This window comes from Salvelinus fontinalis, chromosome 2 (genome assembly GCF_029448725.1).
Source record: "Salvelinus fontinalis isolate EN_2023a chromosome 2, ASM2944872v1, whole genome shotgun sequence".
Taxonomy (NCBI): Eukaryota; Metazoa; Chordata; class Actinopteri; order Salmoniformes; family Salmonidae; genus Salvelinus; species Salvelinus fontinalis.
Genome location: NC_074666.1, coordinates 32,803,492 through 32,829,786, shown reverse-complemented (window position 1 = coordinate 32,829,786; position 26,295 = coordinate 32,803,492). Strand labels below are relative to the sequence as shown.

The 26,295-nt window shown below is 43.3% G+C and overlaps 3 protein-coding genes, 1 long non-coding RNA gene and 1 pseudogene across 4 annotated transcripts; all 5 read left to right on the top strand.

Moving 5' to 3' along the window:
• Window positions 1–1,983: 1,983 nt before the first annotated feature.
• Window positions 1,984–5,527, top strand: LOC129817172 (uncharacterized). The gene is made up of 4 exons (XR_008753667.1): window positions 1,984–2,340; window positions 4,791–4,938; window positions 5,107–5,244; window positions 5,408–5,527. It is a non-coding gene; the product is annotated as an uncharacterized LOC129817172 (long non-coding RNA).
• Window positions 5,528–5,546: 19 nt separating this feature from the next.
• Window positions 5,547–7,774, top strand: LOC129866985 (uncharacterized; annotated as a pseudogene).
• Window positions 7,775–10,100: 2,326 nt separating this feature from the next.
• Window positions 10,101–15,936, top strand: LOC129817167 (schwannomin-interacting protein 1-like). The gene is made up of 7 exons (XM_055872144.1): window positions 10,101–10,796; window positions 11,359–11,561; window positions 12,283–12,416; window positions 12,537–12,615; window positions 12,755–12,865; window positions 12,996–13,113; window positions 13,509–15,936. Exons 2-7 carry the CDS (start codon window positions 11,367–11,369, stop codon window positions 13,601–13,603), a joined length of 732 nt encoding a protein of 243 aa, XP_055728119.1. The 5' UTR covers window positions 10,101–10,796; window positions 11,359–11,366; the 3' UTR covers window positions 13,604–15,936.
• A 2,186-nt stretch (window positions 15,937–18,122) lies between these two features.
• LOC129868782 (P2Y purinoceptor 3) lies at window positions 18,123–21,114 on the top strand. The gene is made up of 3 exons (XM_055943016.1): window positions 18,123–18,369; window positions 18,750–18,839; window positions 19,410–21,114. Exon 3 carries the CDS (start codon window positions 19,536–19,538, stop codon window positions 20,946–20,948), a length of 1,413 nt encoding a protein of 470 aa, XP_055798991.1. The 5' UTR covers window positions 18,123–18,369; window positions 18,750–18,839; window positions 19,410–19,535; the 3' UTR covers window positions 20,949–21,114.
• Window positions 21,115–22,122: 1,008 nt separating this feature from the next.
• Window positions 22,123–25,923, top strand: LOC129817153 (P2R1A-PPP2R2A-interacting phosphatase regulator 1-like). The gene is made up of 9 exons (XM_055872106.1): window positions 22,123–22,895; window positions 23,034–23,118; window positions 23,203–23,259; window positions 23,488–23,534; window positions 23,612–23,663; window positions 23,808–23,875; window positions 23,996–24,051; window positions 24,143–24,227; window positions 24,333–25,923. The coding sequence occupies exons 1-9, from the start codon at window positions 22,795–22,797 to the stop codon at window positions 24,454–24,456; spliced, it is 675 nt and encodes a 224-aa protein (XP_055728081.1). The 5' UTR covers window positions 22,123–22,794; the 3' UTR covers window positions 24,457–25,923.
• The last annotated feature ends 372 nt before the right edge of the window (window positions 25,924–26,295 follow it).

The window sequence follows — 26,295 nt, the reverse complement described above, 5'->3', positions numbered from 1 at the left end:
GGGGCGCCAACCCAGACAGAAAGACCACGTCAGTGACTCAACCCACTCAAGTGAGGCACCCCTCCTAGGGATCCATGGAAGAGCACCAGTAAGCCAGTGACTCAGCCCCTGTAATAGGGTTAGAGGCAGAGAATCCCAGTGGAGAGAGGGGAACCGGCCAGGCAGAGACAGCAAGGGCTTTTCGTTGCTCCAGAGCCTTTCCGTTCACCTTCACACTCCTGGGCCAGACTACACTCAATCATATGACCTACTGAAGAGATGAGTCTTCAGTAAAGACTTAAAGGTTGAGACCGAGTCTGCGTCTCTCACATGGGTAGGCAGACCATTCCATAAAAATGAAGCTCTATAGGAGAAAGCCCTGCCTCCAGCTGTTTGCTTAGAAATTTTAGGGACAATTAGGAGGCCTGCGTCTTGTGACCGTAGCGTACGTGTAGGTATGTACTGCAGGACCAAATCGGAAAAAGATAGGTAGGAGCAAGCCCATGTAATGCTTTGTGGGTTAGCAGTAAAACCTTGAAATCATTCCTTGCCTTTACAGGAAGCCAGTGTAGGGAGGCTAGCACTGGAGTAATATGATCAAATTTTGGGGTTCTAGTCAGGATTCTAGCAGCCGTATTTAGCACTAACTGAAGTTTATTTAGTGCTTTATCCGGGTAGCCGGAAAGTAGAGCATTGCAGTAGTCTAACCTAGAAGTAACAAAAGCATGGATACATTTTTCTGTATCATTTTTGGACAGAAAGTTTCTGAGTTTTGCGTAGATGGAAAAAAGCTGCCCTTGAAACAGTATTGATATGTTCGTCAAAAGAGAGATCAGGGTCCAGAGTAACGCTGAGGTCCTTCACAGTTTAATTTGAGAAAACTGTACAACCATCAAGATTAATTGTCAGATTCAACAGAAGATCTCTTTGTTTCTTGGGACCTAGAACAAGCATCTCTGTTTTGTCCGAGTTTAAAAGTAGAACGTTTGCAGCCATCCACTTCCTTATGTCTGAAACACAGGCTTCTAGCGAGTGAAATTTTGGGGCTGTACAGCTGTGTGTCATTAGCATAGCAGTGAAAGTTAACATTATGTTTTCGAATGACATCCCCAAGAGGTAAAATATATAGTGAAAACAATAGTGGTTCAACAACCATGCTCCATTCAAAGGTAGAGGTTCTGGCCAGGATAACCTTCAAGAACATTGAGTCTGCCCTCCATGTTCTTGAGGGCAGACTCAATGTTTGCCATACGACTGTCCAGTGACTTAATCTACCATTTGGCTCTGACGTGTCGTGCTTTGCGGTCCCACTTAAACATGTATCAAGGTCTGGGCTTGAAACTTCCCTCTATATGAAGCTATCTGACTGACACAGTCAAACGTGGACTGTCAGTCTCGGCGTTGGTGGACTCGGTCAATTGAGGACTGGTAGCCTACAGCTCCGTGTACAGACTGGTGTGGCAGTCAAGCAGGACTGGCACGACACCACGGGTCAACAAGCTCCAACAACATGTACAGCAAGCTAACTAGCTATGGTAGCTATGTGTGGCTAGCTACTAGCTAACTTCTGAGGTAACAGAATAGACCTGAAGCTAACTAGCTAGCTAGCGAACATACAAGGATGGAAATGCCCAACAAGAAGCAATAAAAGCTAGCTAGTATGGGAAGGCACAATAACAAGAGGGGGGAGTAGATTTTATAAAAATCAACTACTCACGGCACCTCCTCAAATCGTTAAAGAATCATAATTCCGTAAGAAAATAATCCGAAGGGGATTAATAGTAATCTCGTAATGTAAAACACATAAACATGAGAGTGAAGTAGAGACAGTATGTCACGTCACACTGCCTTTTATAGTGACAGGTCACGCAGGTACAGTTAGTGTGTGGCGTGACTGTAAACATCTTTGATATTAAGCATCTCAATCACATCACGTGAAGGGGGAGTTTCCATAGGTCGTTTGGCGAACCATAACGAAAGAGAACCAACCCTGTTACACTTAGATGAGTTCGGATTGGTCTGCCATGTAGCTCACTTCTATAACATGAGCGGCTCAGTATGTGTAAGTAATCCTTTCTAACTCAGCTTTTTTGAAAGATATCACAAAGAACTGCAAAAGTGTTGTTAATGCTCTCCACTTTCTGGAGGACGGAGTTTGGAAATCAGTGGAATGCCCAGTGGAAGCAGAGTATGATAGCTAAAGAGATGGAGAAAATTCAGGCGTTTTGATTTCAAATATGCTGAGGGAGTCGAAAAGACAACATGCATAAGGCTGTTGTATAAAACACCTATCTCCAGATTACATCTTCAAACTAAGGGCATCCGTGACAGAGATGGAGAAGCATTCATCCATGTATACGGGTAAGAGAGTCTAGTTAGCTACATTTTCAGATATACATTTCTAAGTTTGTCAGAATGTCGTTTTCATTGCAAGTTAAAGCGTACTGTTAGCTAACGTTAGCTGGCTGGCTTGCTAGCTAACGTTACGAGTATGATCTGTGTAGTAATATTCGTATCTCAAAGCCATTTGCATTGCTAGTTATAGCCTAATGTTAGCTAGCTAACATTGAACCTAGTTGGTTATCTTTAGCTACTTGTAGACTCATGCAGGGCAGTAATGTTATGAGTTGAGATTATGGGTAATTGTTTAGCTAGCTAGCTAGCTACATGTCTAAACAGAAGACTCCACTATGCAAGTAACCATGTCACTGTACCATTTATACTTTCTGTATCCTGTGCATGTGACAAATAAACCTTCACACTTGCTCTACATTAATCCTTGGGAAACATATATTTAGAAAAGGACTACTTTAACCAAATTGCCTAACTGGATTCTCTGAACATTATCTCACCAAGTTACCACATCAGGCAAACCATTTACAGTATTAAATTGTCTATTGTTATATAATAAAGATAACCTTTCACATTGAACAGCTGCAGTGCTCTTCTTTGTTTATGCCCATTTAGCATCATTCGCACCCTCTAAAGCCCTTAGACACACTCATCATTTTTCAGGTAATTTGTGCTTAACTGACTTACCTAGTTAAATAAATAAAATATATATATATTTGTCTTAACGTTGCTTCATCCCGCAACGAGTCATCTGTAAACAATGGCTCATTGCAGGACGAAGCAAGTTATAACAGTACCTGTATGCAACTGTCTAGCTAGCTAGCTATATAGCTAGGAATGAAAATGAAAATGACTTTGATACAGTTGAGACAACGTATGTACATGTATGGCATGTTATCTATAGATGCTTACTGGTGTATGAATTATGATGATTCACGGCAGACTGAAACACTTTAAAAAATAATCCTTTCCACTTTGCTTCAACCAGTCCAGACTGCTTTAGCCACAGAAGACAGAGCTGTGTCAATACCAGCAGTTGTATACAGTACAACACTTTTATTGAAAGCTGTAGCTACACTTTGCATGTGGTCCATGATGAAAGTATCAGTAAATCCAATGGATCTGTCAAATTTAATTTTTAAGTTTAGGAAATATGTTAAAGGCTTAGGGGGTTAGCTAACATGCAAAGTAGTGGCTAATTAGCTAAAATGCTAAAGTTGTCCATGATGAGATTTGAACTTGCGACCCTTAGGTTGCTAGACATTCGTGTTATACGTCCACCCTGACCAAACACCTTCCTTTTGTTTTTGCCTGAAGTAATCATCTGTCTTATGTAACCATACCAAACGTAACATATCATACCAATTTGAGTTGTCCGGTTTCATGTTTACTATGTTACGTCTAGCCTATGAGACTAGGCTTGGCCACCTGTGCTAATTAGCCATCTAGCGTTCTCCAAATAAATATGTGTGATCTTAACTGGGGAGGAAGTGTAGTTTGTTAACTGGAGGCACACACAGCTATTGAATGTGTAAAAATGCTACAGTAAGTATATATTTTTATTTTAAATATTATTTCTCTATGATGTGAAAGATAAGGGGTATATCAGCATATGTTTTCGGAAACCGGTTTGGAAGAGATGAATATTGACTTTCTAAATGTTAAAACACAGTGTCATAATTGTAGTTCACATGGACGAAAAAGTGGGTGAATTTATCGGCTTAAAACCCTACCTACGGAGAACGGTTTTCGAGAGTGTAGGGTTTTCAAGAGCAATGATTATGGTGGCCCAAAGGGCAATTGATTGTATGGTGTGCTGCCTGAGTAGGTGCTTTTAGCAACGCAAGTGTATTTAAATGCTCTAGTGTTGCTTTCAATTGTACTGGGTTGCACAGAAACAGTCCATGGGAAGCCAGAAGTTAAATACAATTCCATTTCAAACTACTGTGCCAGTGGGCAGGACGGTTGGTCATTATGACGGGGGAATTTGGAACAAAATATAGAAAGGATCGTATTATTAAACAGACTTTTCAAATGTGCGTCTGTTGTAGACCCACTTCCTCTAACCATTCTCCTTTCTCATGTCAAAATAAAAGTTCCCCACAAGTTATTCCTTTTTTTTGTCCACATATGGCGCACGTGCAGGACTTTTATTTTGACAGACCCACATTTGGAAAGTCTTTGTGTGTGTGTGTGTGTGTGTGTGTGTGTGTGTGTGTGTGTGTGTGTCGCTTTTCATACGGAATCTGTCAACAAAAAAACGAATTCAGGCAGCTGGCAGTTCAAATTGTCTATTGGGTGTCAGTGTTGTTTCACAGTGCTCCTGTCAGTTTTCTTATGTTATTACTCAGTTCTCTAGCTCTAATGCTATAAACACCCTCCTGAATAGGTCCCTGATGTAATTGTATTCAAGGCTTTGTGATTGGCATGTCCCCCTGTCTGTCTGTGTCCTCTGACAGGACCGTGACGTTGCAGTGGTGGGTGAGGGAGATGCAGGTCTGTGTGCTGCACGTCACATCCTGTCCCGCCCAGACACCTTTGCACCACCCGTCGCCTACGAGCTCACGGAACACGTGGGTGGCACCTGGTTCTACAAGGAACTTACCGGTAGCTATGACAACGGGCTGCCCATTCACAGCAACATGTAGAGAGACCTCATGTACTGTAACACTCTAATCTCACCCCTCTTTCTCTGTTTTTCACTCTCTCTCTCTCTCTGACATGACCCAGGTCTTATTGTGCGTCTCATGTTTTACTGTCCCTCCCTCTATGCAGGACCAACTTGCCAAAGGAGGTGATGATGTTCCCTGACTTCCCCTTTGACCCCCAGCTTCCTCCTTCCAAACACACCAGGAAGTGCAGAGATATCTGGAGAGATACTGCCAGAGCCACCGCATCACACCAAACATCAGGGTAGGTACCGTCCACTCACACACAATGCCTCATGGTCCTTTGTCAGGGGTAGAGAAGGAATGTTCACACGCATCGATTTCAGGTGAAAAAAGGAAAACGTGTATTAGTTTTCATAGGACAAGACTAAAGCCTCTCAACCCATCTCTCCCCCACTATTTGTTAGTTCAGCACCGTGGTGGAGGAGGTGATCCCTGTCACCATGGCAACAGAGAAGGGACTAATGTCGACATGGGAGGTGACTTCACGTGACAAGTCGGGATCACGTAACACTGAAACGTTTGATTCTCTGCAGCGGGTAAGAGATGTGGATGTGCTTTAGATATTCACTTGACAACAGACCCGTCGTTTCCACCCTAACCCTTGACCCCTTTCTCCCTTTCTCCCCGTAGGCACTACTCTGACCCCCACATCCTATCCATCCCTGGGCTTGAGCGATTTAAAGGTGCATACCAGCATCACCATCTAGCCCTCTCTCTCTCTTCCTACACTATATATACAAAGGAGTGGCCACACCCCTTCAAATTAGTGGATTCGGCTATTTCAGCTACACCTGTTGCTGACAGGCGTATGAAATCAAGCACATATCCGTGCAATCTCCATAGACAAACATTGGCAGTAGAATGGACTTACTGAAGAGCTCAGTGACTTTCAACATGGCACCATCATAGGATGCCAACTTTCCAACAAGACAGTTGGTCAAATTTCTGCCCTGCTAGAGCTGCCCCGGTCAACTGTAAGTGCTGTTATTGTGAAGTGGAAATGTTTAGGAGCAACAACGGCTCAGCGCAAAGTGGTAGGCCACACGAGCTCACAGAACGGGACCACTGAAGCATGTAGCGCGTAAACATCGTCTGTCCTCGGTTGCAACAATCAATCAAATGTATTTGTAAAGCCCTTTTTACATAAGCAGATGTCACAAAGTGCTATAAAGAAACTCACTACCACGTTCCAAACTGCCTTTGGAAGCAACGTCAGGAGCTTCATGAAATTGTTTTCCATGGCCGAGCAGCCACACACAGCCTAAGATCACCATGCGCAATGCCAAGCTCCGGCTGGAGTGGTGTAAAGCTTGCCGCCACTGGACTCTGGAGCAATGTTAACGTGTTTTCTGGAGTGATGAATCACGCACTTCACCATCTGGCAGTCCGACGGACAAATCTGGGTTTGGCGGATGCCAGGAGAAGGATACATGCCCGAATGCATAGTGCCAACTGTAAAGTTTGGTGGAGAATGAATAACGGTATGAGGCTGTTTTTCATGGTTCAGACTAGACCCCTTAGTTCCAGTGAAGGGAAATCCTAACGCTACAGCATACAATGAAATTGTAGACGATTCTGTGCTTTCAACTTTGTGGCAACAGTTTGGGGAAGGCCCTTTCCTGTTTCAGCATGACAATACCCCCGTGCACAAAGTAAGGTCCATCCAGAAATGGTTTGTTAAGATCGGTGTGGAAGAACTTGACTGGCATGCACAGAGCCCTGACCTCAACCCCATCGAACGCCTTTGGGATAAATTGGAACCCAGACTGTGAGCAAGGCCTAATTGCCCAACATCAGTCCCCGTCCTCACTAATGCGCTTGTGGCTGAATGGATGCAAGTCCCTGCAGCAAGTCCCAACATCTAGTGGAAAGCCTTCACAGAAGATTGGCGGCTGTTATAGCAGCAAAGGGGGGACCAACTCCATATTAATGCCCATGATTTTGGAATGAGATGTTCGACAAGCAGGTGTCCACATAGTTTTGGTAATGTAGTGTATATCTCATGCCTGGGTTTTCCTGACTATGTGACCTGATCTGGAAAACGTCTGGGCCAGGTTAGGTGGTCAGGAAAAACTCATGGCCTTTGCCTCATGCCATCTCTCTTTATCTCCCTCTCTCTCATCCCTCTGTCTCTATTTCTAGGCAAAGTGATCTACAGTCACTTATACCGCCACCCAGAGCCTATCTCAGGTCAGTCGGTGGTGGTGCTGGGTGCTGGCACCTCAGGACTGGACATCTCACTAGAACTGGGTTGATCCAATGCCCAGGTGACACTGAGCCCCTGCCCTTCCCTCTGCCCTATTGGGTCTGCCAGGCTACCCCTGTGGTGGAGGTCCAGGAGGGTGGGTCTCTGCAGTTCCAGGATGGGTCCATTACCCAGGCCCAGGTCCTGCTGCTCTGGCTACAACTTCAGCTACCCCTTCCTGGAGCCAGCCCAGCTGGGCCTGGTTCTCCCCTCTGCCCCCAGTCACACAGAGCCTGTATGAGGTATGGAGGCAGAGACATGTTCACCCACAGAACTACAGGCAGCTAAACTATCGACTCATCAGCGACACCCAGTGGGAGCAACATGAACTGCATGCTGGTGAATGAGGAGGAGAGGCGGCCTGGTCTCATAGACTAATGTAGCATAGTAAATGGGTAAATTCAGAACAGTGACATTAGTATGCTATGTAACGTTTGGTATGGTTACGTAAGACAGATGGTTACTTAAGGAATACAGATATGCATCTGTTGGTCACAGAAGCCTTAAAAAAAAGGTAGGGGCGTGGATTAGAAAACCAGTCAGTATCTGGTGTGACCACCATATGACATCAGCAAACTGCTCGCCCACACGACGGACGCCATACATGGTATCTGGCCTGTACAGTTGAAATCGGGATTCATCCGTGACGATTACACTTCTCCGGCGTGCCAGTGGTTATCGAAGATTAGCATTTGCCCACTGAAGTTGGTTACCATGCCGAACTGCAGTCAGGTTAAGACCCTGGTGAGTACGACGAACACGCAGATGAGCATCCCTGAGACGGTTCCTGACAGATTGTGCAGAAATTCTTTGGTTGAGCAAACCCAGTTTCATCAGCTGTCCAGGTGGCTGGTCTCAGATGATCATGCAGGTGAAGAATCCGAAATGCGGAGGTCCTGAGCTGGTGTAGTAACGCGGTCTGCAGTTGTGAGGCCAATTGGACGTACTGCCAAATTCTCTAAAATGGCCTTGTGTAACAACTTTAGACATCTGTGACATTGTGTTGTGTAACAACAAAACTGCAGATTTTAGAGTGGCCTTTTATTGTCCCTAACACAAGGTGCACATGTGTAATGATCATGCTCACTTAATATGCTCGCTTGCTTAATATGCCACACCTGCCAGGTAGATGGAATATCTTGGCAAATGAGAAATGTCACCCATTGAGCATGTTTGGAATGCTCTGGATCAACATGTACGACAGTATGTTCCAGTTCCCGCCAATGTCCAGCAACTTCACACAGCCATTGAAGAGGAGTGGGACAACATTCCACAGGCCACAATCTACAGCATGGTCAACTCTATGCGAAGGAGATGTGTCATGCTGCATGAAGCAAATGGTGGTCACACCAGATACTGACTGGTTTTCTGATCCACGGCCCTACCTGTTTTATAAGTTATCTATCGGTTACCAACAGATGCATATCTGTATTCCCAGTCATGTGAAATCCATAGATTAGGGCCTAATGAATTTATTTAAATTGACTGATTCCCTTCCCTTCTGAATTGTAAACTAATTTGTTCACAAAAATTTGAGTGAAATACTCTTTTTGTGCATATGAAAAATGTATGGGATATTTTATTCAGCTCATGAAGCATGGACCAACAATTTACATGTTGTGGTTATATTTTTGTACAGTATACTTACTACTTTTTAACTACTTTACAACTACTTAGCATGTTAGTTAACCATAACCTTAACCCTTTTAGCTAAGCCTTCCCCTTTAAACTAACACCTAAACGTTAGCCACCTAGCTAGAATTCGTAAAATATTGTTCAGTTTGCAAATTCGTAACACATTTATAGTTTAGCAAATTCGTAACATTGTACGTTTTGTAAATTTGTAATATATTGTACTTTAAGCAAATTCGTAATATATAACATTGTAATTTGTAACATATCATACGAAATGGGTGATGGACATTCACAAATTAATACATACCATACGAAACGCAACATATCATAGAAATGGAGTGGGACGGATTTACGTACAGAATACAGAATAATATGAAATGCTCGTAGACCAGGTTGGGAGAGGGGAGCAGAGAAGAGGAAATTACTGAAATTGCATTTTTTACACCCCCCAGTTTTATAATTGGATTAGGTCCATGCGGACACCTAGGTCCATGCGGACGCCTCCAAGCGGTCGTGTTGGCCGTTTGGAGTGTTTATCTGAATAGATTAAAAAATATATAGTAATAGTAATATCGCTCCCACTTCTAAAACCAAAGTTGCGCCCCTGCTTGAAAGCTTTGGATAAACGGACAGAATGACAGGTCTTCTCTCCTGAAATGTTACTTTGACATTATTTTATTTATTGTATTGTAAATGTAAGTAATATATACATTTTCATCCACAATCCTAGATAAAATCATGTTAGTAGACTATAACAAATGCACCGACTTTGTTTCTTTCACTTATTGTAAATAGAAAACATGTAATATCTTATTGTCACATTAATCAATATTAAATATTTTTTAAATATTGTATTTCAATAGAATCCTTAATTAACTTTACAAAATGTGTTTCCAATGTCAAAAGTGCCCAGCTTCACGGATATAAAAATATCTTCTCACTTTTGTTTTGAATGTTCTTAATTGGAAAATGCAAAAATAAAATATAATTTTTTTAAATTCAAAATAAATGACAAGGAAATAATAGAACCAAATTGTCCACTTTTTATTAAATTACTATTTTAATATTTTTTGAATTTCCCTCATAAGAATGATATTATTTGAAAAACAATTGAGATGTTTACGTTTTTTCGCCAAATGCTGTAATGCCTTTGACCGTCACTAAAAGCAATCCTCGTGACTTTCTGTTTCCCACCGGGTTTTCCCATCTGGTTTGAATCGTCATCTCCAAAAATTGTGAAATTGGACACCAAAGAGTACGTTCTAACCCTTTCTTCGAACTAGGTCCATGCGGACACCTCCAAGCGGTCGGGTTGGCCGTTTGGAGTGTTCATTTGACTAGATTTAAAAATATATAATAATAGTAATATCCCTCCCACTTCTAAAACCAAAGTTGCGCCCCTGCTTGAAAGAAATTGGACACCAAAGAGTACATTCTAACCCTTTCTTAGAACTCCCCTTTACATTGTTTCCCGATCGAAATGTAGGACCAGAGTCAGATCACACCCGCTCGTTTTAATCTTAAATGGATATTGCATGTAATGTCAAACTTTACAGGAACCCGAAACAACGCTAATTAAACGGGATATGCACGGAGGGCTCAACTGGTGGCGCATTGGATGTAGGAAGCGGTCGTATTCCCCCCCCTGCTGCAGAAGGTAGAGGTTACAAATCTGTGGGAACGTGTCAGAGGAAAGAGGGGGCGGAGGAAAGGGAAGGGGTACGGGAGAAAGGCAGGCAGGCAGGGTGTTTCCTTAACTTCAAGGAAGAGTTTAAACAAGTTAATAGCTTATTGTGGGCTATTAAAACGATACACCACTGGGAAACCGTACGTTATCAAATTTTAAAAGACACAAACAAGAGAAGGAGACCGCGATGTTGGGAATAGGAAAACTGCACCACGGTCTGGAATAGGTAAGTCAAAGTATCCGCTTGCCACCCGCCCCTTTCAATGTTCAACTTGTAAACAACAAGTCTTCAACGATGTGTGTGGCATGTGTGTGAGTTAAATATCAATGGAGAAGAGTTACTTTGTATTCGTGTCGTGCACGCCTTCCAGCACATTCGCGGCAAGAAATCTGAGCGCAATCGTTCTACAGTCAGACATAGCGAGTCTGAAAAGTATTTACTTCCAGCTTTTAAAACAGAGTGGGAATTTTGGGTGTAGTCTAGTGCATGTAATCCTAGTTCAGTTGATGGGAAAGGTAGACAATTCACTATTAGGAAATAGAATAGTCTCTCCTACAGTTCAGGCCAAGTGTTTCCCAACTTCTCTAAGCAATACTTGTTTTTTTCACCTGAGTATCCTATTGTAAGATTGTGCACAGTGTATAATGATGTTGGCAGCTGCTAATTGATAAACAAACTGTATTTATTTACCAGAGACAACCCACCATGAATCACTTTATACCAAATTAAAATGAATCAAATCCTCTTCCTTGGCCTCCCTTTCTCTGCCATCTGCCCACTACAACAGGGTGAAGGATGGAGAGAGAGACAGCGGAGGAGAAGGAGAGTGATGAGACACAGCCGTTTGCTGGGGAAGGGGCGGGGCAACTTCATCAGAATGGAGAGTCCTCCGAGGACGACCAGGACCTACCCATCATGCACTGGGAAGACCTGAGCCTGAGGATCGCTGAACTGGAGAAACAGGAGGAGGAGAGGAGAGAAAGGGCAAAGGTCAGAGGGCATGAAGGGAGGGTGAAGATGTTGTGACAGTCCTGAGATCAGCTTACCCACCCCAAACCCTGACGTTAATAATTATTAGGAACAACACAACACTGACCATAGATCAAATAAAATAAAATTGTATTTGTCACATGCGGCCGAATACAACAGGTGAGACTTTACCGTGAAATGCTTATTTATGAGCCATTCTCCAACAATGCAGAGTTAAAAAGTAAGTACAATGGTCAAATAAGAAACAAAAAAAGGAAATAGTAACACAATAAAGAGGCTATACTGTATGCAAGGAGTACCGGTATCGAGTCAATGTGCAGGGATGTGAGGTAATATTACATGTAGGTAGGGGTAAAAGGGACTAGGAAATCAGGATGGATAACAAACAGAGTAGCAGCAGTGTGTGTGTTGGAGTGTCAGTGTAGTATGTGTGAGAGTCTAGTGAGTGCATAGAGCCAGTGCAAGAATGTAATTGGAAAATTAAAAAGTGGGGTCAATGCAAATAGTCAGTGCCCATCGGCATTTAGGGGCAACGTAATCCTACTCTCTTTGCTTTATACATGTTAATAATATCCACCGGCATTGAAAAAGACTGCAATGATGGGTTTAATGACACCCATTGCTTACACTCTCAACTCCCCCGCTACCACACATCTCACCTCTTCCCTCCTCCCATGTCATCCCTTCATCCCTGATCCCTCCCTCTGTTCCTCTCTTTCAGAGTACGAGTGGGTCAGAACAGGGGAGTGTGTCAGGGGGCTGGTCGGAAGAGAGGCAGGGTGGGCTGTGGAGGAAAGATGAATGGGAGGATGAGGAGGACTACGGAAGGTGTCGAGTCACGGTCGTCTCGTCTAGGTAACAAAAGTCAAAAACAGTCAATCTCATTCTCAACTTCATTCTGTATTCTTTGAAACCATATAATTTATGTTCTCTTAAGTGTTCATGCTGTTTTTGCCTTTTATTTTCTTATTTTAGATTCCACAACCAAAAAAATCTACAGTTATGCTACATCAACAACAGTGAGAGTGAGGATGAGGAGGGGGCTGTCAAAGAGGTGAGCGAGTCCCTCCTGTTTTATAGTATAGCGCAAAACTGGGACAAAAACCTACACACATTGCGGCACTCTAGGGCCAGTTTATTAAGATATGCATATGTACCCATGCCATGCTTTTGTTGTGTTTCCTGTTTGTCAGGGTTCTATAGGATCAGGTAGCTATGGTTACCACCCCTCTGGCCTGAAGTTGGAAGTGAGGGCCGCACTGTGTGCGCTCAAAAACAAGCTGTTAGCTGAACAGAAAGAGGAGGTGAGAAGAATGGAGAAGTGTGGACTGTGGAGCGAAAGAAATAGGGTTGGAAGAAATAGAGGGAAACAGTGGGCATGTGGTGGGAGAGAGGTAAGGATTAGTATGTGTAAATAATTCCTGTGTGTCACAGCACCTTGCTTGCAGTAGTGTGATCACTAAGAGGAAGCATCTGGAACGCTGTGACCTGCAGACCTGCTCAATACAGCAGCTCAACTCCCTCAGGACCTCACTCAACCACGATATACACGGTCAGTAGGCAGTCATTGCATGGTAATCATGGTCTTTACATGGGGCGGCAGGTAGCCTAGTGGTTAGAGCGTTGGGCCAGTAACCGAAAGGTTGCTAGATCGAATCCCCGAGCTGAAAAGGAACAAATCTGTCATTCTGCCCCTGAACAAGGCAGTGAACCAACTGTTCCTACGCCGTCATTGTAAATAAGAATTTCTTCTTAACTGACTTGCCTAGTTAAATAAAGGTTAGATAAAAACATGAAAATCATGGTCATAACATGGAAAAAAGGTGGTTATTACATGGTAATAATGTGTCAATAAATTAACTTGCAGGTGAGTGCTTGCTGTATGGTTTTTGTGTTTTAGGATCTATATGTTTTTGTGCAAAGTAATATTCTATTCTATTCTTGCAGACCTGAGCTCAGAGTTGGTGGGTCACCTGTTGATAAGGGACCAGCTGAGAACCAAACAGGACGCCATGCTCCTGGACGTACAGGATCTGACATAACCCTCACCCACAGGTGCACAGGACAGGAAGTTGTTGTGCTCAACAGTGGATAAAGTGATGCTGTCCAAGATATGCCACTATGAGACTGTCAGAAGTGTTGCCATAATACCCTACTTAACATATGATTCATCGATTAAAAAGGAGAAATGTTGATGATGAACACTAATGAGCGCCATCTTGGACCGGCGTCATAATGCAATCCACATTACACAGGCAGGGTACGGATGCTCAGCTATGAAAAGCCAACTGACATTTACTCCTGAGGTGCTGACCTGTTGCACCCTCTACAACCACTGTGATTATTATTTTACCCTGCTGGTCATCAATGAATGTTTGAACATCTTGAAGATCAATGTGGCCTTAAATGGCCATGTACTCTTCTAATCTCCTCCCGGCACAGCCAGAAGAGGACTGGCCACCCCTCAGAGCCTGGTTCCTCTGTATGTTTCTTCCTAGGTTTCTGCCTTTTCTATGGAGTTTTTCCTGGCCACAGTGCTTATACATCTGCATTGCTTGCTGTTTGGGGTTTTAGGCTGGGTTTCTGTATAGCACTTTATGACATCTACTGATGTAAAATGGGCTTTATAAATACATTTGATGGATAACTTTCTCCTCATCATCCCCACCTGATCTTGAACAGCATAATCTTCATTATCATCATTAGTGGAGAGAGTACTGTATTAGGACCTATTTTGATGTACGCATGTACTTAATTAACAAAAAAGAGTTAATATCAGAAAGAGGAGTTTAAGCCATTTGTGATGTTTGAAACATCTCTAATATCTGACTCCTAGTCCATTGCCGGTGGTAAGAAAATCGTATTTATCTTGGGAGAACCTTCAGACGGAGAATCTTCACAGTCATAGTTTAAGCCATTTACATATCTGAGGGATACCAGCTTTTCCACAAGTTTTATTGTGTAAACATTGCAATATCCTTGACTTATTAATGTAATGGAATTGTACACTTACAGCCTGTGTAAAACAAGCTAAGGGGTTACATATTCAGGCTAAAGGGAACTGTCCTGTAACAATTTGGTGGAGAAGCTTCTTTGTTTCTAATTTAGGATAATTATCCTCTTGTATAGTTGCTGATGTAAGGGAATTGTCCACTTATATTGCCTATACGCCTGTGGGTATTGACATGTATGTTGACTCTTGTGATATACCTAGGTGGTTTGCGGCCATAACTATAACTACCACCAGCATAGGAAACCACAAAGCTGCTATTGGGTGATTCCATGTGAGCAAAGCCCGAAAATAATTTTGTATCTCAGATTGTTCTGGCAATTATCACATAGAAACGTCATTGGGAAGATGGATGTTTGATAGGCTTTTACATTTGTAACAAAATTATTAAAGTGGCCATTTTAGGCCCTTTTTTAGAAATATTGTTTTAAACAATATACTCTACAAGTACATCAACGTTCCAGAGTGGGCTCTCTGCTACTTTTAAAGTTATAAACAATTTTATGAGCACCATCAACACAGTGAATGGATTCAAAAGGAACTGTGATAGGTCCTTCCTTAACCCATGTCAATTTCTATGTATTAAATTGATAATTTCTTCAAATTAGCAGAGTCCACCTTCGAAATATGTGCTTGAAGAGTATATTGTTCTAAACAAGATGTCTAAAAAAATAAGCAAAATCAAAAAGGGTACTTTTGAGATGTTCATAATATTTTTAATGTTGAATAAATTAATGTGATTTTTTTTTTTCAGAATACAGCCGTACTCCATATTTTAAAGCACACTATAAGGAGTATAATGACACCAAGATGTCTGTACTGTGTATGGTTCACGGATTATAGGGTCTAAAAGAGCCTAAAATGGCCACATTCATCATTATTATTTTTTTAAATGGTTTGTGATACAAATGTATAAAGCATGTTAAACATCCTTCTTCTCAATTAAGTTTTTATGTGAGAATTGCCAGAACAATCTGAGATACCCTAAAAAAAATTGGGCCATGCTGGTGTGGAATTGCCTTATTCCATTCATTATGTCTAGGTAAAAGAGATTTTCCTGACCATGTGACCTCACCAGTAGCAAACACCAGGCTCTAGTTACTGAACCCCTCTTTCCTGTTCATGTCAGGAAAAACTCCTGGCCATATGACCTATTGTGCCTTGTCATGCAATTATTATATGTCATACTTTCACAATTGTGTGTATTTGTAGGTTGATGGAAGAATTAACTGTGATAGCAGATTCATAGCTATGGGAAAGGGATGAATGCTCTGAAGTAACATTTAACTTTTTTGTCTCTGAAGTATTTTTCAGTATGTACTTTAAAAATAATTTTTTTACATTCAATAAACCTTAGTTATTTCAGGTTGTGTGCTGTCGCTGTGTCTGTGATGCTGCTAGCTCAAATCAAAGTTTATTTGTCACATGAGCCGAATTCAACAGGTGTAGACCTTACAGTGAAATGCTTACAGGCTCTAACCAATAGTGCAAAAAATGTGTTAAGTGAACAATAGGTAAGTAAAGAAATAAAACAACAGTAAAAAGACAGGCTATATACAGTAGCGAGGCTACATACAGACATCGGTTAGTCAGGCTGATTGAGGTAGTATGTACATGTAGATATGGTTAAAGTGACTATGCATATATGATGAACAGAGAGTAGCAGTAGCGTAAAAGAGGGGGTGGTGGGTGGCGGGACACAATGCAGATAGCCCGGTTAGCCAATGTGCGGGAGCACTGGTTGGTCGGCCCAATTGAGTTAGTATGTACATGAATGTATAGTTAAAGTGACTATGCATATATGATAAACAGAGTAGCAGCAGCGTAAAAAGAGGGGTTGGGGGGGGAACACAATGCAAATAGTCCAGGTAGCCATTTGATTACCTGTTCAGGAGTCTTATGGCTTGGGGGTAAAAACTGTTGAGAAGCCTTTTTGTCCTAGACTTGGCACTCCGGTACCGCTTGCCATGCGGTAGTAGAGAAAACAGTCTATGATGGGTGGCTGGGCCTTCCTCTGACACTGCCTTCTGTAGAGGTCCTGGATGGCAGGCAGCTTAGCCCCAGTGATGTACTGGGCAGTACGCACTACCCTCTGTAGTGCCTTGCGGTCAGAGGCCGAGCAATTGCCGTACCAGGCAGTGATGCAACCAGTCAGGATGCTCTCGATGTTGCAGCTGTAGAACCTTTTGAGGATCTCAGGACCTATGCCAAATCTTTTTAGTTTTCTGAGGGGGAATAGGCTTTGTTGTGCCATCTTCACAACTGTCTTGGTGTGTTTGGACCATTCTAGTTTGTTGTTGATGTGGACACCAAGGAAGTTGAAGCTCTCAACCTGCTCCACTACAGCACCGTCGATGAGAATGGGGGCGTGCTCGGTCCTCCTTTTCCTGTAGTCCACAATCATCTCCTTAGTCTTGGTTACGTTGAGGGATAGGTTGTTATTCTGGCACCACCCGGCCAGGTCTCTGACCTCCTCCCTATAGGCTGTCTCGTCGTTGTCGGTGATCAGGCCTACCACTGTTGTGTCGTCTGCAAACTTAATGATGCTGTTGGAGTTGTGCCTGGCCATGCAGCCGTGGATGAACAGGGAGTACAGGAGGGGACTGAGCACGCACCCCTCTGGGGCTCCAGTGTTGAGGATCAGCGTGGCAGATGTGTTGCTACCTACCCTCACCACCTGGGGACAGCCCATCAGGAAGTCCAGGATCCAGTTGCAGAGGGAGGTGTTTGGTCCCAGGAACCTTAGCTTAGTGATGAGCTTTGAGGGTACTATGGTGTAGAACGCTGAGCTGTAGTCAATGAACAGCATTCTCACATAAGTATTCCTTTTGTCCAGGTAGGAAAGGGCAGTGTGGAGTGTGTGGAGTGCAGTAGAGATTGCATCATCTGTGGATCTGTTTGGGTGGTATGCTAATTGGAGTGGGTCTAGGGTTTCTGGGATAATGGTGTTGATGTGAGCCATTACCAACCTGTCAAAGCACTTCATGGCTACGGACGTGAGTGCTACGGGTCTGTAGTCATTTAGGCAGGTTGCCATTGTGTTCTTGGGCACAGGGACTATGGTGGTCTGCTTGAAACATGTTAGTATTACAGACTCAATCAGGGACATGTTGAAAATGTCAGTGAAGGCACCTGCCAGTTGGTCATTACAAGATTTTAATTTATTTGTTCGAATCTATAGTGTGTGTACATGCGTACGAGCAAGCAAATGAGTGTGTGTGTGTGTGTGTGTGTGTGTGTGTGTGTGTGTGTGTGTGTGTGTGTGTGTGTGTGTTTGTGTGTATGTGTGTGTGTGTGTGTGTGTTTGTGTGTATGTGTGTGTGTGTGTGTGTGTGTGTGTGTGTGTGTGTGTGTGTGTGTGTGTGTGTGTGTGTGTGTGTGTGTGTGTGTGTGTGTGTGTGTGTGTGTGTGTGTGTGTGTGTGTGTGTGTGTGTGTGTGTACCATTGCGTACCTTCAGTTGACTAGCTCAGCACTAATGATTTAGAGGACAAAAATAGAAGGAGAGGGAGGGTATTGACGAGGATAAAGTAAAACAGAGGGAGGAGGGATAATTGAGCAACAGAGTCAGGGATGACTAACCCGCACCAGAGGAGAGATAGAGAGAGCAGGAGGGGGAGAGGAATAAAATAATAGAGCTATATGAGTGTGTTAAAGGTAAGCGGAAGTTAATGTTACATATTAGCAGTGTTTTACTGAAGAGCTCAATGGGTACGGGGACAAAAGTAGGAGAAGAAACAGGCTGGTATATTTTAAAGTGACAAACAAAGGACAATACATCTATATCACCAGAAAACCAGGTAAGATATTATATTTATACTTTAAACCTAACACATAATACTGTACATACTCTGCTGTAGACATTGCTTTGTTCACACATTATATATACATAACGTGAATTATTAAAACAAAGTGAAAATCTCAACACCATCCCCACAAACATTCAGAGGATGATGAATAAATATTTTCCTTACTGCTGTAATAAAACGTTTAAAATGGTAAATACCCAATTCCCACACATTCTTGATTTAACAAAAGGGTTAATATGTTCAATACACATAATTTGAAGCGATGATAATAAAATGTTGCAAAAGAATTGCAGTAGTAGCGCCTGCAGTTGCTTGTATTGGGTTTCCGTTCTGCATATCTGTCTGAATGAATGGATATTAATTATTTACAGCACCAGCGAAGGTCATAGGAGGTCCATCGGGACCAAGACAGTTTTAGCTGCACCTTCCCATGAAATACACACCCCCCCCTGCACCAAGAGGTAATGTGCTCCTTTAAATGTTCCAATCCACTTGTTATTAGAAAGAGATACATGTGAAGGCTTCTGGAATAACTAAACCAAGTTTCAACCAATTATCTTCCACTGGAAGGCCATGAGAGAGTTCTGTGTGATAAACACTCCCAACATGGAAGATAAACATGAGGAAGGTAAACATTGAGCACATAAACAACATTTTCCAACTAATTTAGCATTCATTTACGTGCATCCTCTAAAGAAAACAAACATACAAATACACAAACACACACACACTGTGCACAACAACACACAAGAAGAACCCACTGTCATTGGTCCCATTTCCATTCTTGATACTAAGCATAAACTTTCAAAATATGTCACATTCTTGGACAGTGTATCAATCTACTCCAAAACATGGGCTTGAGTGTACTCATGGTCAAAGCGGATCAGAAATGCAGTATGGATGAATGGAGAGTTTCCGGAAGAGTGTGTTACTGATTGAAGAGCCAATAGACCGAGAATTGTCCATAATCAGCTAAAAACATTCCTAGTGAGTATTTCCAAACTAAAGCACTTGTTTTCTCCCTTATGCAGAGAACATTCCTTCCCTCAAACTATCTGCAAACCTGGAGAGTACAGTTTAGAAGACAACCACACCTGAAAGAGAGCAAATGACAGGAACACTAGACAAGCAGAAGAATTTGCCCCAAGGAAGGCTTGATGAAAAAGGAACATGAGACGCTGCAGAAGAGAGAAAAACAACCACAGTCAACCATGAGTATAAGCCAAGCCTCCAACACCACAGAGAGCACACCTATGACAGAGACCCTCTCTTCCTTCACCCCACCCCCCCCTCTCTCCCCCTCCCCCTGCAGTATTGACGAGTCCTACAAGTATATCTTCCTCCCTCTCTGCTACTCCCTCACCTTCTTCTTCAGCCTGACGCTTAACTCCATTGTCCTGGTGCGCTCCTGCCGTCGCTATGGTGGCTGTCGCCACGGCAATGCCCCCCGCCGCTGGACCACGTCTCTGATCTACATGGTGAACCTGGCAACCACGGACTTGATGTACGGCCTGTCCCTGCCCTTCCTGGTGGCCAGCTATATGCTGCGAGACCGCTGGGTGTTTGGGGACTTCATGTGTCGCCTGGTGCGTTTCCTGTTCTACTTCAATCTCTACTGCTCCATCTTCTTCCTCACCTGTATCTCCGTCCACCGCTACCTAGGCATTTGCCACCCCATGAGGACCATCACCCTGGAGAGCAAGGGGGCTGTGAGGGGGATCTGCGCCATGGTGTGGGTGGTGGTGTTCGTGCTTACTTGTCCCATCTTTAGGTTTGCCCAGACGGGGTATGTGGTGAGAGGAGGAGGTGGTGGAGGGAGGGCAGGAGAGCAGGGGAATGGATCTGAGGAGGAGTGGGGTGGAGATGTAGTCGGTGGTGGGCCGAAGGTGTTTGTGAACTGTTGGGATGATGCTATTGATAATGAGTTTGCAGAATACGTCCCGTACGGCCTCGTCCTGCACCTACTGGGGTTCTTCATCCCATTCACCATCATCGCATGGTGCTACTCCCAGGTAGTCAGGACCATCTTTAGGACCCTGCATTCCCCATCCAGCTCCCAGGTGGGGGGAGACGAGGAGGGAGGTGGTGGGGGGTCAGAAGGGCGCAGGGAGAGGACGTCCATCTCCATCTCCAGCTCACAGCACTCCCATTACATCTGCAGGCGCCGCAAGTCCATCAAAACCATCATCACAATCACTCTCCTGTTCGCACTCTGCTTCCTCCCCTTCCACGTTACCCGGACACTATTCCTGCTCCTCAGGAGGGGTCAGATGGGAGGATGCAATGCCATGAAGACAATCTCTATCTGCTACAAGGTCACTAGGCCACTGGCCTCCTGTAATGCCTGGCTGAACGCTCTCCTGTACTTCCTCACTGGAGACAAGAGTGTTCCCTGCTGCGACACGGCCAGTCGGCATGACCACCACCGCAACCCCTCTCTCTGGCCACTGAGGATCCTGAGGAAAGACAGAATGGGAGAGAACGAGGAGGTGAAGAGAGAAAAGAAGACGGAAAAGGAGAAGGAGATTCGTCGGGACAATGAGTCAAAGTCTTCTGGGATTGTCTTTTAGGAGATTTTACGTTCAGAACATATACGGAATCGTTTAAGTGTACATTTGTGTGTGTGTGTGTGTATTTTTTGGGACCTTTCTATTTGGGACACCTAGTAATTTTGCACTTTATTTAATTTGGACTTGTTACATTTGTTACTTTCTCAGTCGGCATGTTGACATTAAATGCAGGTCAAGTTATCATCGTGAACAGTGTGGTCTATTTCTTGTTCGTGTTTAACTTTATTTGTGTGATCACCTGCCAACAAAGACTGGTTATTATGGAGAGTGTCCTATGATAATTAGCCAATCTATAAGAGGGGTAGAAGGTTAATGATCCTCCCTTTTATCTGGTCCTCTAACACTGCACATAATCTGACACCCTCACACATCTTTAAACTCCGTATTAATTTACAAAACATGTCTGTCCCTCTCAATCACTCATACATTATTGGGAAGGCGCACACACACACAACCTCCATTCATACATTTCCCAGTCATAACCGTCCCTCCACCCCTCTCTCCAGGCCAGAGGACAGCTGGTGTATAAAATGTGATGTTGCAACAACGCAGGCTGGGACAGTAAGCAGCTCTGCCCCTGCTTATCAGCAGCCAGTGACCCACGAAGCCTGGACCACAAATATTATTGCTGACTGCTGTTCCCTCCCCTGCCTCTGTTAATGGAAAAGCGTGTGTGTGAAAAAGCTGTAGGCATAGGACCAGTAGCAGCAGCCAGCACAAATAGCACAGTCAGAACACTCAAAACATGTTGAGGACAATCCTAGAGGAAACCATGGAGGAGGTCTCAATAGTCCAATTCAACAGAGTAATTGTTATAGAAGGACAACTGCGCAGAGTCACTGATTTAAGCTGTTATAAAGTCAACTTTGATCTACTTTTGTAATCCAGTACAGGGTTCGAATTACAGCTGGGCAAGGGGACTGGGCACCCCATAACAAACCATTGTATTTCAACCTAATAGGCATACCACCCCTAGGGGCCCAACCAGACTCATATTCACCCTTAAACCTGGACTTATTCCCAACCCCTATCCAAACCTTATCTTGAATATTTGCTATTAAAATCTGTTTGGAAAAAGTGATGCAGTCAGCAAGCAAGGTGCTCATTCGTCTCTCCAGCCGTGTTGGAATGAATCTTCTTCATGCAATATAATATCTAACCAGGGAGAGGCGCTGTTATGACAGATTACGAAGTACCTCTATTTGGTGGAGGACTATGTTGTGAAATCTTTCAATTAGTTATATTTTGATAAATAGTTTAATTTTTGGGTTATTTTGTAGATTTTTTTGAGGACGCAATGAACAACTTAACTGGAGGATGGAACTTTTCAACGACGCAAATGTTTTGTTGAGGACTGTTCAGGACTGTTTTATTCTCTGACTGGTTAGCTACTAGCTAGCTAGCCAAGTTGAGTGTTAATGGTTAGCTACTGTAGCTAGCTAACCCTAAAAAGTCACGTCTCCAGCTGGCCGCCTAACCGAATTTCCCTTAAAAGTTATTGTAAGGGATATATCTCTCTAGTTGACAGTATTGGTCAAGTATGTGTTTGTTTAGCCTTTGTGCGACAACAGGAATTGCGTTTGAGTACTTTATACGGTTAGCTAGTTACGAATAGTCGCTTGCTGTAACTTGAGACAAGTCTGACTTCATCTAACAAAAATGAGATAGAGGGAAGACACCAAGGACATTTCCCGCTGATTTAGCTTCTCTGAATTGGACCGAAAGGTTTGTGTGTAAGGCCTGCAGGTCGGGCTTTCACCCGGATAGAGTAGGGCTCTACGCCGCCTCTGAGCACTCCTAGACCAGCAGCTCGCGCTGCCAGGCTGGAGGCCGGTGATTTCAAGAAATGGAACGAATGGAAGTGGATCAGTGCGCATGCGCAGCTGCCGGGAGCGGAGGCGGGGCTCTTCGTAGATCGAACAGCGCCCCCATGATCACGAGTGTCAGGTTAGTGAAATTGATATTCTACTTGATTGAAATAGAATTGTCTGTCATTTATGAAATTAGATTTTTGCAGTCATGTTTGTAATATGTCTGCCTTGGAATGATTCTGAGTTTTTTTGTTTGTTTCCCTCCACGTAACAGCGATGGTATGACAGTGTTCAGTCCAACTATTTCAGCCCGGTATCGACGGAGCAGTGTCTCTGTCAACCCCAGCTGTCCTTCTCTGGTGAGTGTGTGTGTGATCATTCAGTATTCTGTTAGTTAGTTCATCAACAGACCAACAATAATATATCCAGTCTTGATTCCATAGGCCATCCCCCTGTCCCCTTTCTCTTTGGGTGGTGAGAGACCAGACCACAAAAGGCAGGTGAGGATAATGTTAGGGATATTGTGGGCCTCTTCCCTCTATTTGTGCAAATGCCTGCCTTTGAGTAATGATGCTGGTTTGAGTGTTTGCTTATACATTAGCCAGTGTGTTAGTACAGTTCAGTGTGAGGTTACCTTATGTAAATGCTCACATTGGTGTTTTAGTGTGTGTGGCACACTGTAGTATGTGTGTATGAGCACTGACTGAAAGTGTGTATTTTCATTCAAGGAAGAGAATATGGAAATGACACTCAGGGGGAGTCTTCAGAGACTGAGGTAAGGTAGTGACACACACACACACACACACACACACTCACACTCTCTCTAACAGTGTTTTCTCTCTCTTGTTGTAGTGCTTCCAGCCTGGTCCCTCCTGTCAGTCACTGGCATGACCATTCATCAGTGGTGAGTACTCCCTCTGTGTTCTGCACATGACTGTAGTGCTTTGTCATACCAAAGCACGGAGAAAGGATTGATGGATAGATGATGAATAAATGGATGGATAAAGAGTCATCTCATATTTACTTATATTCGTCCTGTCTTTCACAGGGATTCCATTTACCGGACAGTGGTGTCACACCCAATTCGTCCCCTAGTCCAACTCGAAGGTTTAGGGGGTGAGTTGAGTTTCACGTTGCTTGACAAACTAACTTGAGTGTAGATTTATAGCTATCCTATGATTGTGGACTTACACTGTGTCCACAACAATTTAACACAAAGTGTCCCTTCACCGCCAGGCCAACAGTCAGCTCTACTGTGAGATGGCCTGCCCTGACTCCACTGAAAAGGAAAGGTAAGAACAGTGCTTCAAGAATGGTGCTTACTTTACTCAGCCTTGGTGTGTGTGTCTGTCTTCTCTTTCATCCTGTCGTTCTGTCATGTAGGAGGAGTGGAGTCTGATGGTCCGCCGAAGAAGCTGTTTGTTGCAGGGGTAACAGATCCTGCTCACCGAACTAGTTACACAGTCAGGTGAGAACTAGAGACATTCAAACTCTTGCACACTTGTGAATATGGTGCTAGCTGCATCTCTTTTAACTTCCTGTTTTTTTCCCTCTCCCTCTCCCTCTCCCCCAGTGTGTCTCAGGCATCTGCAGACTCTCCTACAGGTGGTGTGTCTGTGTGTGGTGCTAGTCCCCAGGGTAGTGCCCTGTACCTGTCTCCTCCCCCCTCATTCACCTCTCACCAGCCCAATATCTAGAAACCACAACACCAGCAGCCTATCACAGACCAGGACTACAGTCAGTCCTAGATTCTACTCACAGCCTATCAGAGCGCTCCTCTCCCTCAAACCATCAGAGCCTTGGGGAAACTCATCATATTCCTTGGCTCCTGAAGTAATGTCTTGAGTTGAAATCAAGATAATATATAGATGTTACACAAAGACTGGCACCTGTGCTTTGTTAATCAGAAGGTTGCATGAAATGCCCTGCCAAAGGAAGTCAGGGGTGAAGAGACTATATTTTTCCTTGTTGGGCTTTTGTTTATATCAAAGTTAGAGGTGTTAAAAGGCCTTGTCTGAAATTGTGTTCAGGGGTAATGGTGAGGGCACGTTGTAATCCAACTGAACGTGACCCAATAGCCCAGTATTCTTTGATAGTCCAGAAGTAAGAGCTCAAAAATGAGACATGAAGACAAGGTGTCACAGCAGACTGTCGAGCCAGCGGTGGCTCAGTTTGTCTATGTGAATAGTGTATTAATATGTGAATACTGATATAAGCAGGGCTGCCTTTAAGGCAGGACTGGGAGTGGGTTCTCTGGCTGAGGGGGTTTGTTCTGTAGATATAGAATTCCTAGGCAAAGCTCTGCCCAGAGGACCCACCCAGTCCTGGTCCTTTATGGCCTAAACCTAATGAGAGATCGGCATGGATACTCACCTCTTGACAGGTGTGTGTGAACTTTAGTTTGATAGAAGGGACCTCGACTGGTGATCTCAGTCCTCTGGGTAGTGCATGATATTACCCTTTCTCTACATGCATACTACTTTAAAAAGGGTAGCCTGTGGAGTGTTATCACATTTTCCCATTGATTACATGAATGTTATTATTTGACTTCTGTAATGTGGTATGGTTGTACATGCTCAGGACCCTCGTAGATATTGTGTAATATCATAAGTGACATCATGGGTATATCATGTTGTTTGGGTTGATGTAATCTATGGGAAAGTTCTGTTTTTTAATCCCATGCATGAGTCTGTGACCTCCAGACCTTTTGACTTGTGAAATAGAGTACAAGCTGCTTAGAGAAGTGTCTTATACAAAAACAAATAATGTTATTGATAGTAACTATGTGTAATACTCTTCAAATGCCCTTTCCAGAGCTGAGTTTTACAGCAACAGACAGATTAGTTTCTCTAAATCTGGTCTCCTTTTTGTGGATGGAACATTCTACTTCCAATTAAGATTTTGCACAGTATTAGTTTCACATTATTAATCAATATTACTGTTACACAAATGGTATCCTGATTAAGACATGCTGTTGCGTTGTATATTTGTTGCTTAATTTGCTCATTTCTCATCGGGTCTCTGTCCTGTCTCAAAGAAGTGCTTAGGTCAGCAAGAGTTGAGGGTCATCTTCTGATCTTAACCCCAGATTTAGAAACGTTTGTTTTTCCTCAGTGACAATCAGTGAATTTGGAGGGAAATAAAAACTCCAGTTTTAAGTTCTATTCATGTTAACTTGTTGTTCTCAATAATGTAGTTTGTTCCTTTGGCACAAAATATGACGCTGGCATACATTGTTTAAAATGACATCCAGCGTCAGTTTCATTTCTCTCAAAAGCTGTATGATTGAGACACTAATGTAGATCATCAATCAACTCACATTGCCAAACCCAAATTTATCTTTCTTACACCATGTCCAGAAATATATTGTGGCTTTCGACATGTATTTTATACTATTTCCTGAGTATGGGAAGATCCTGTAAATGCATACTAGGTTAAATGACATGAACATCAATAGAAGATCTCTTATCTCATAACTAACTCAATTTTATCTGCAGTTAGCTTGCAATCACCACTGCAGAGGATGAACTATATAG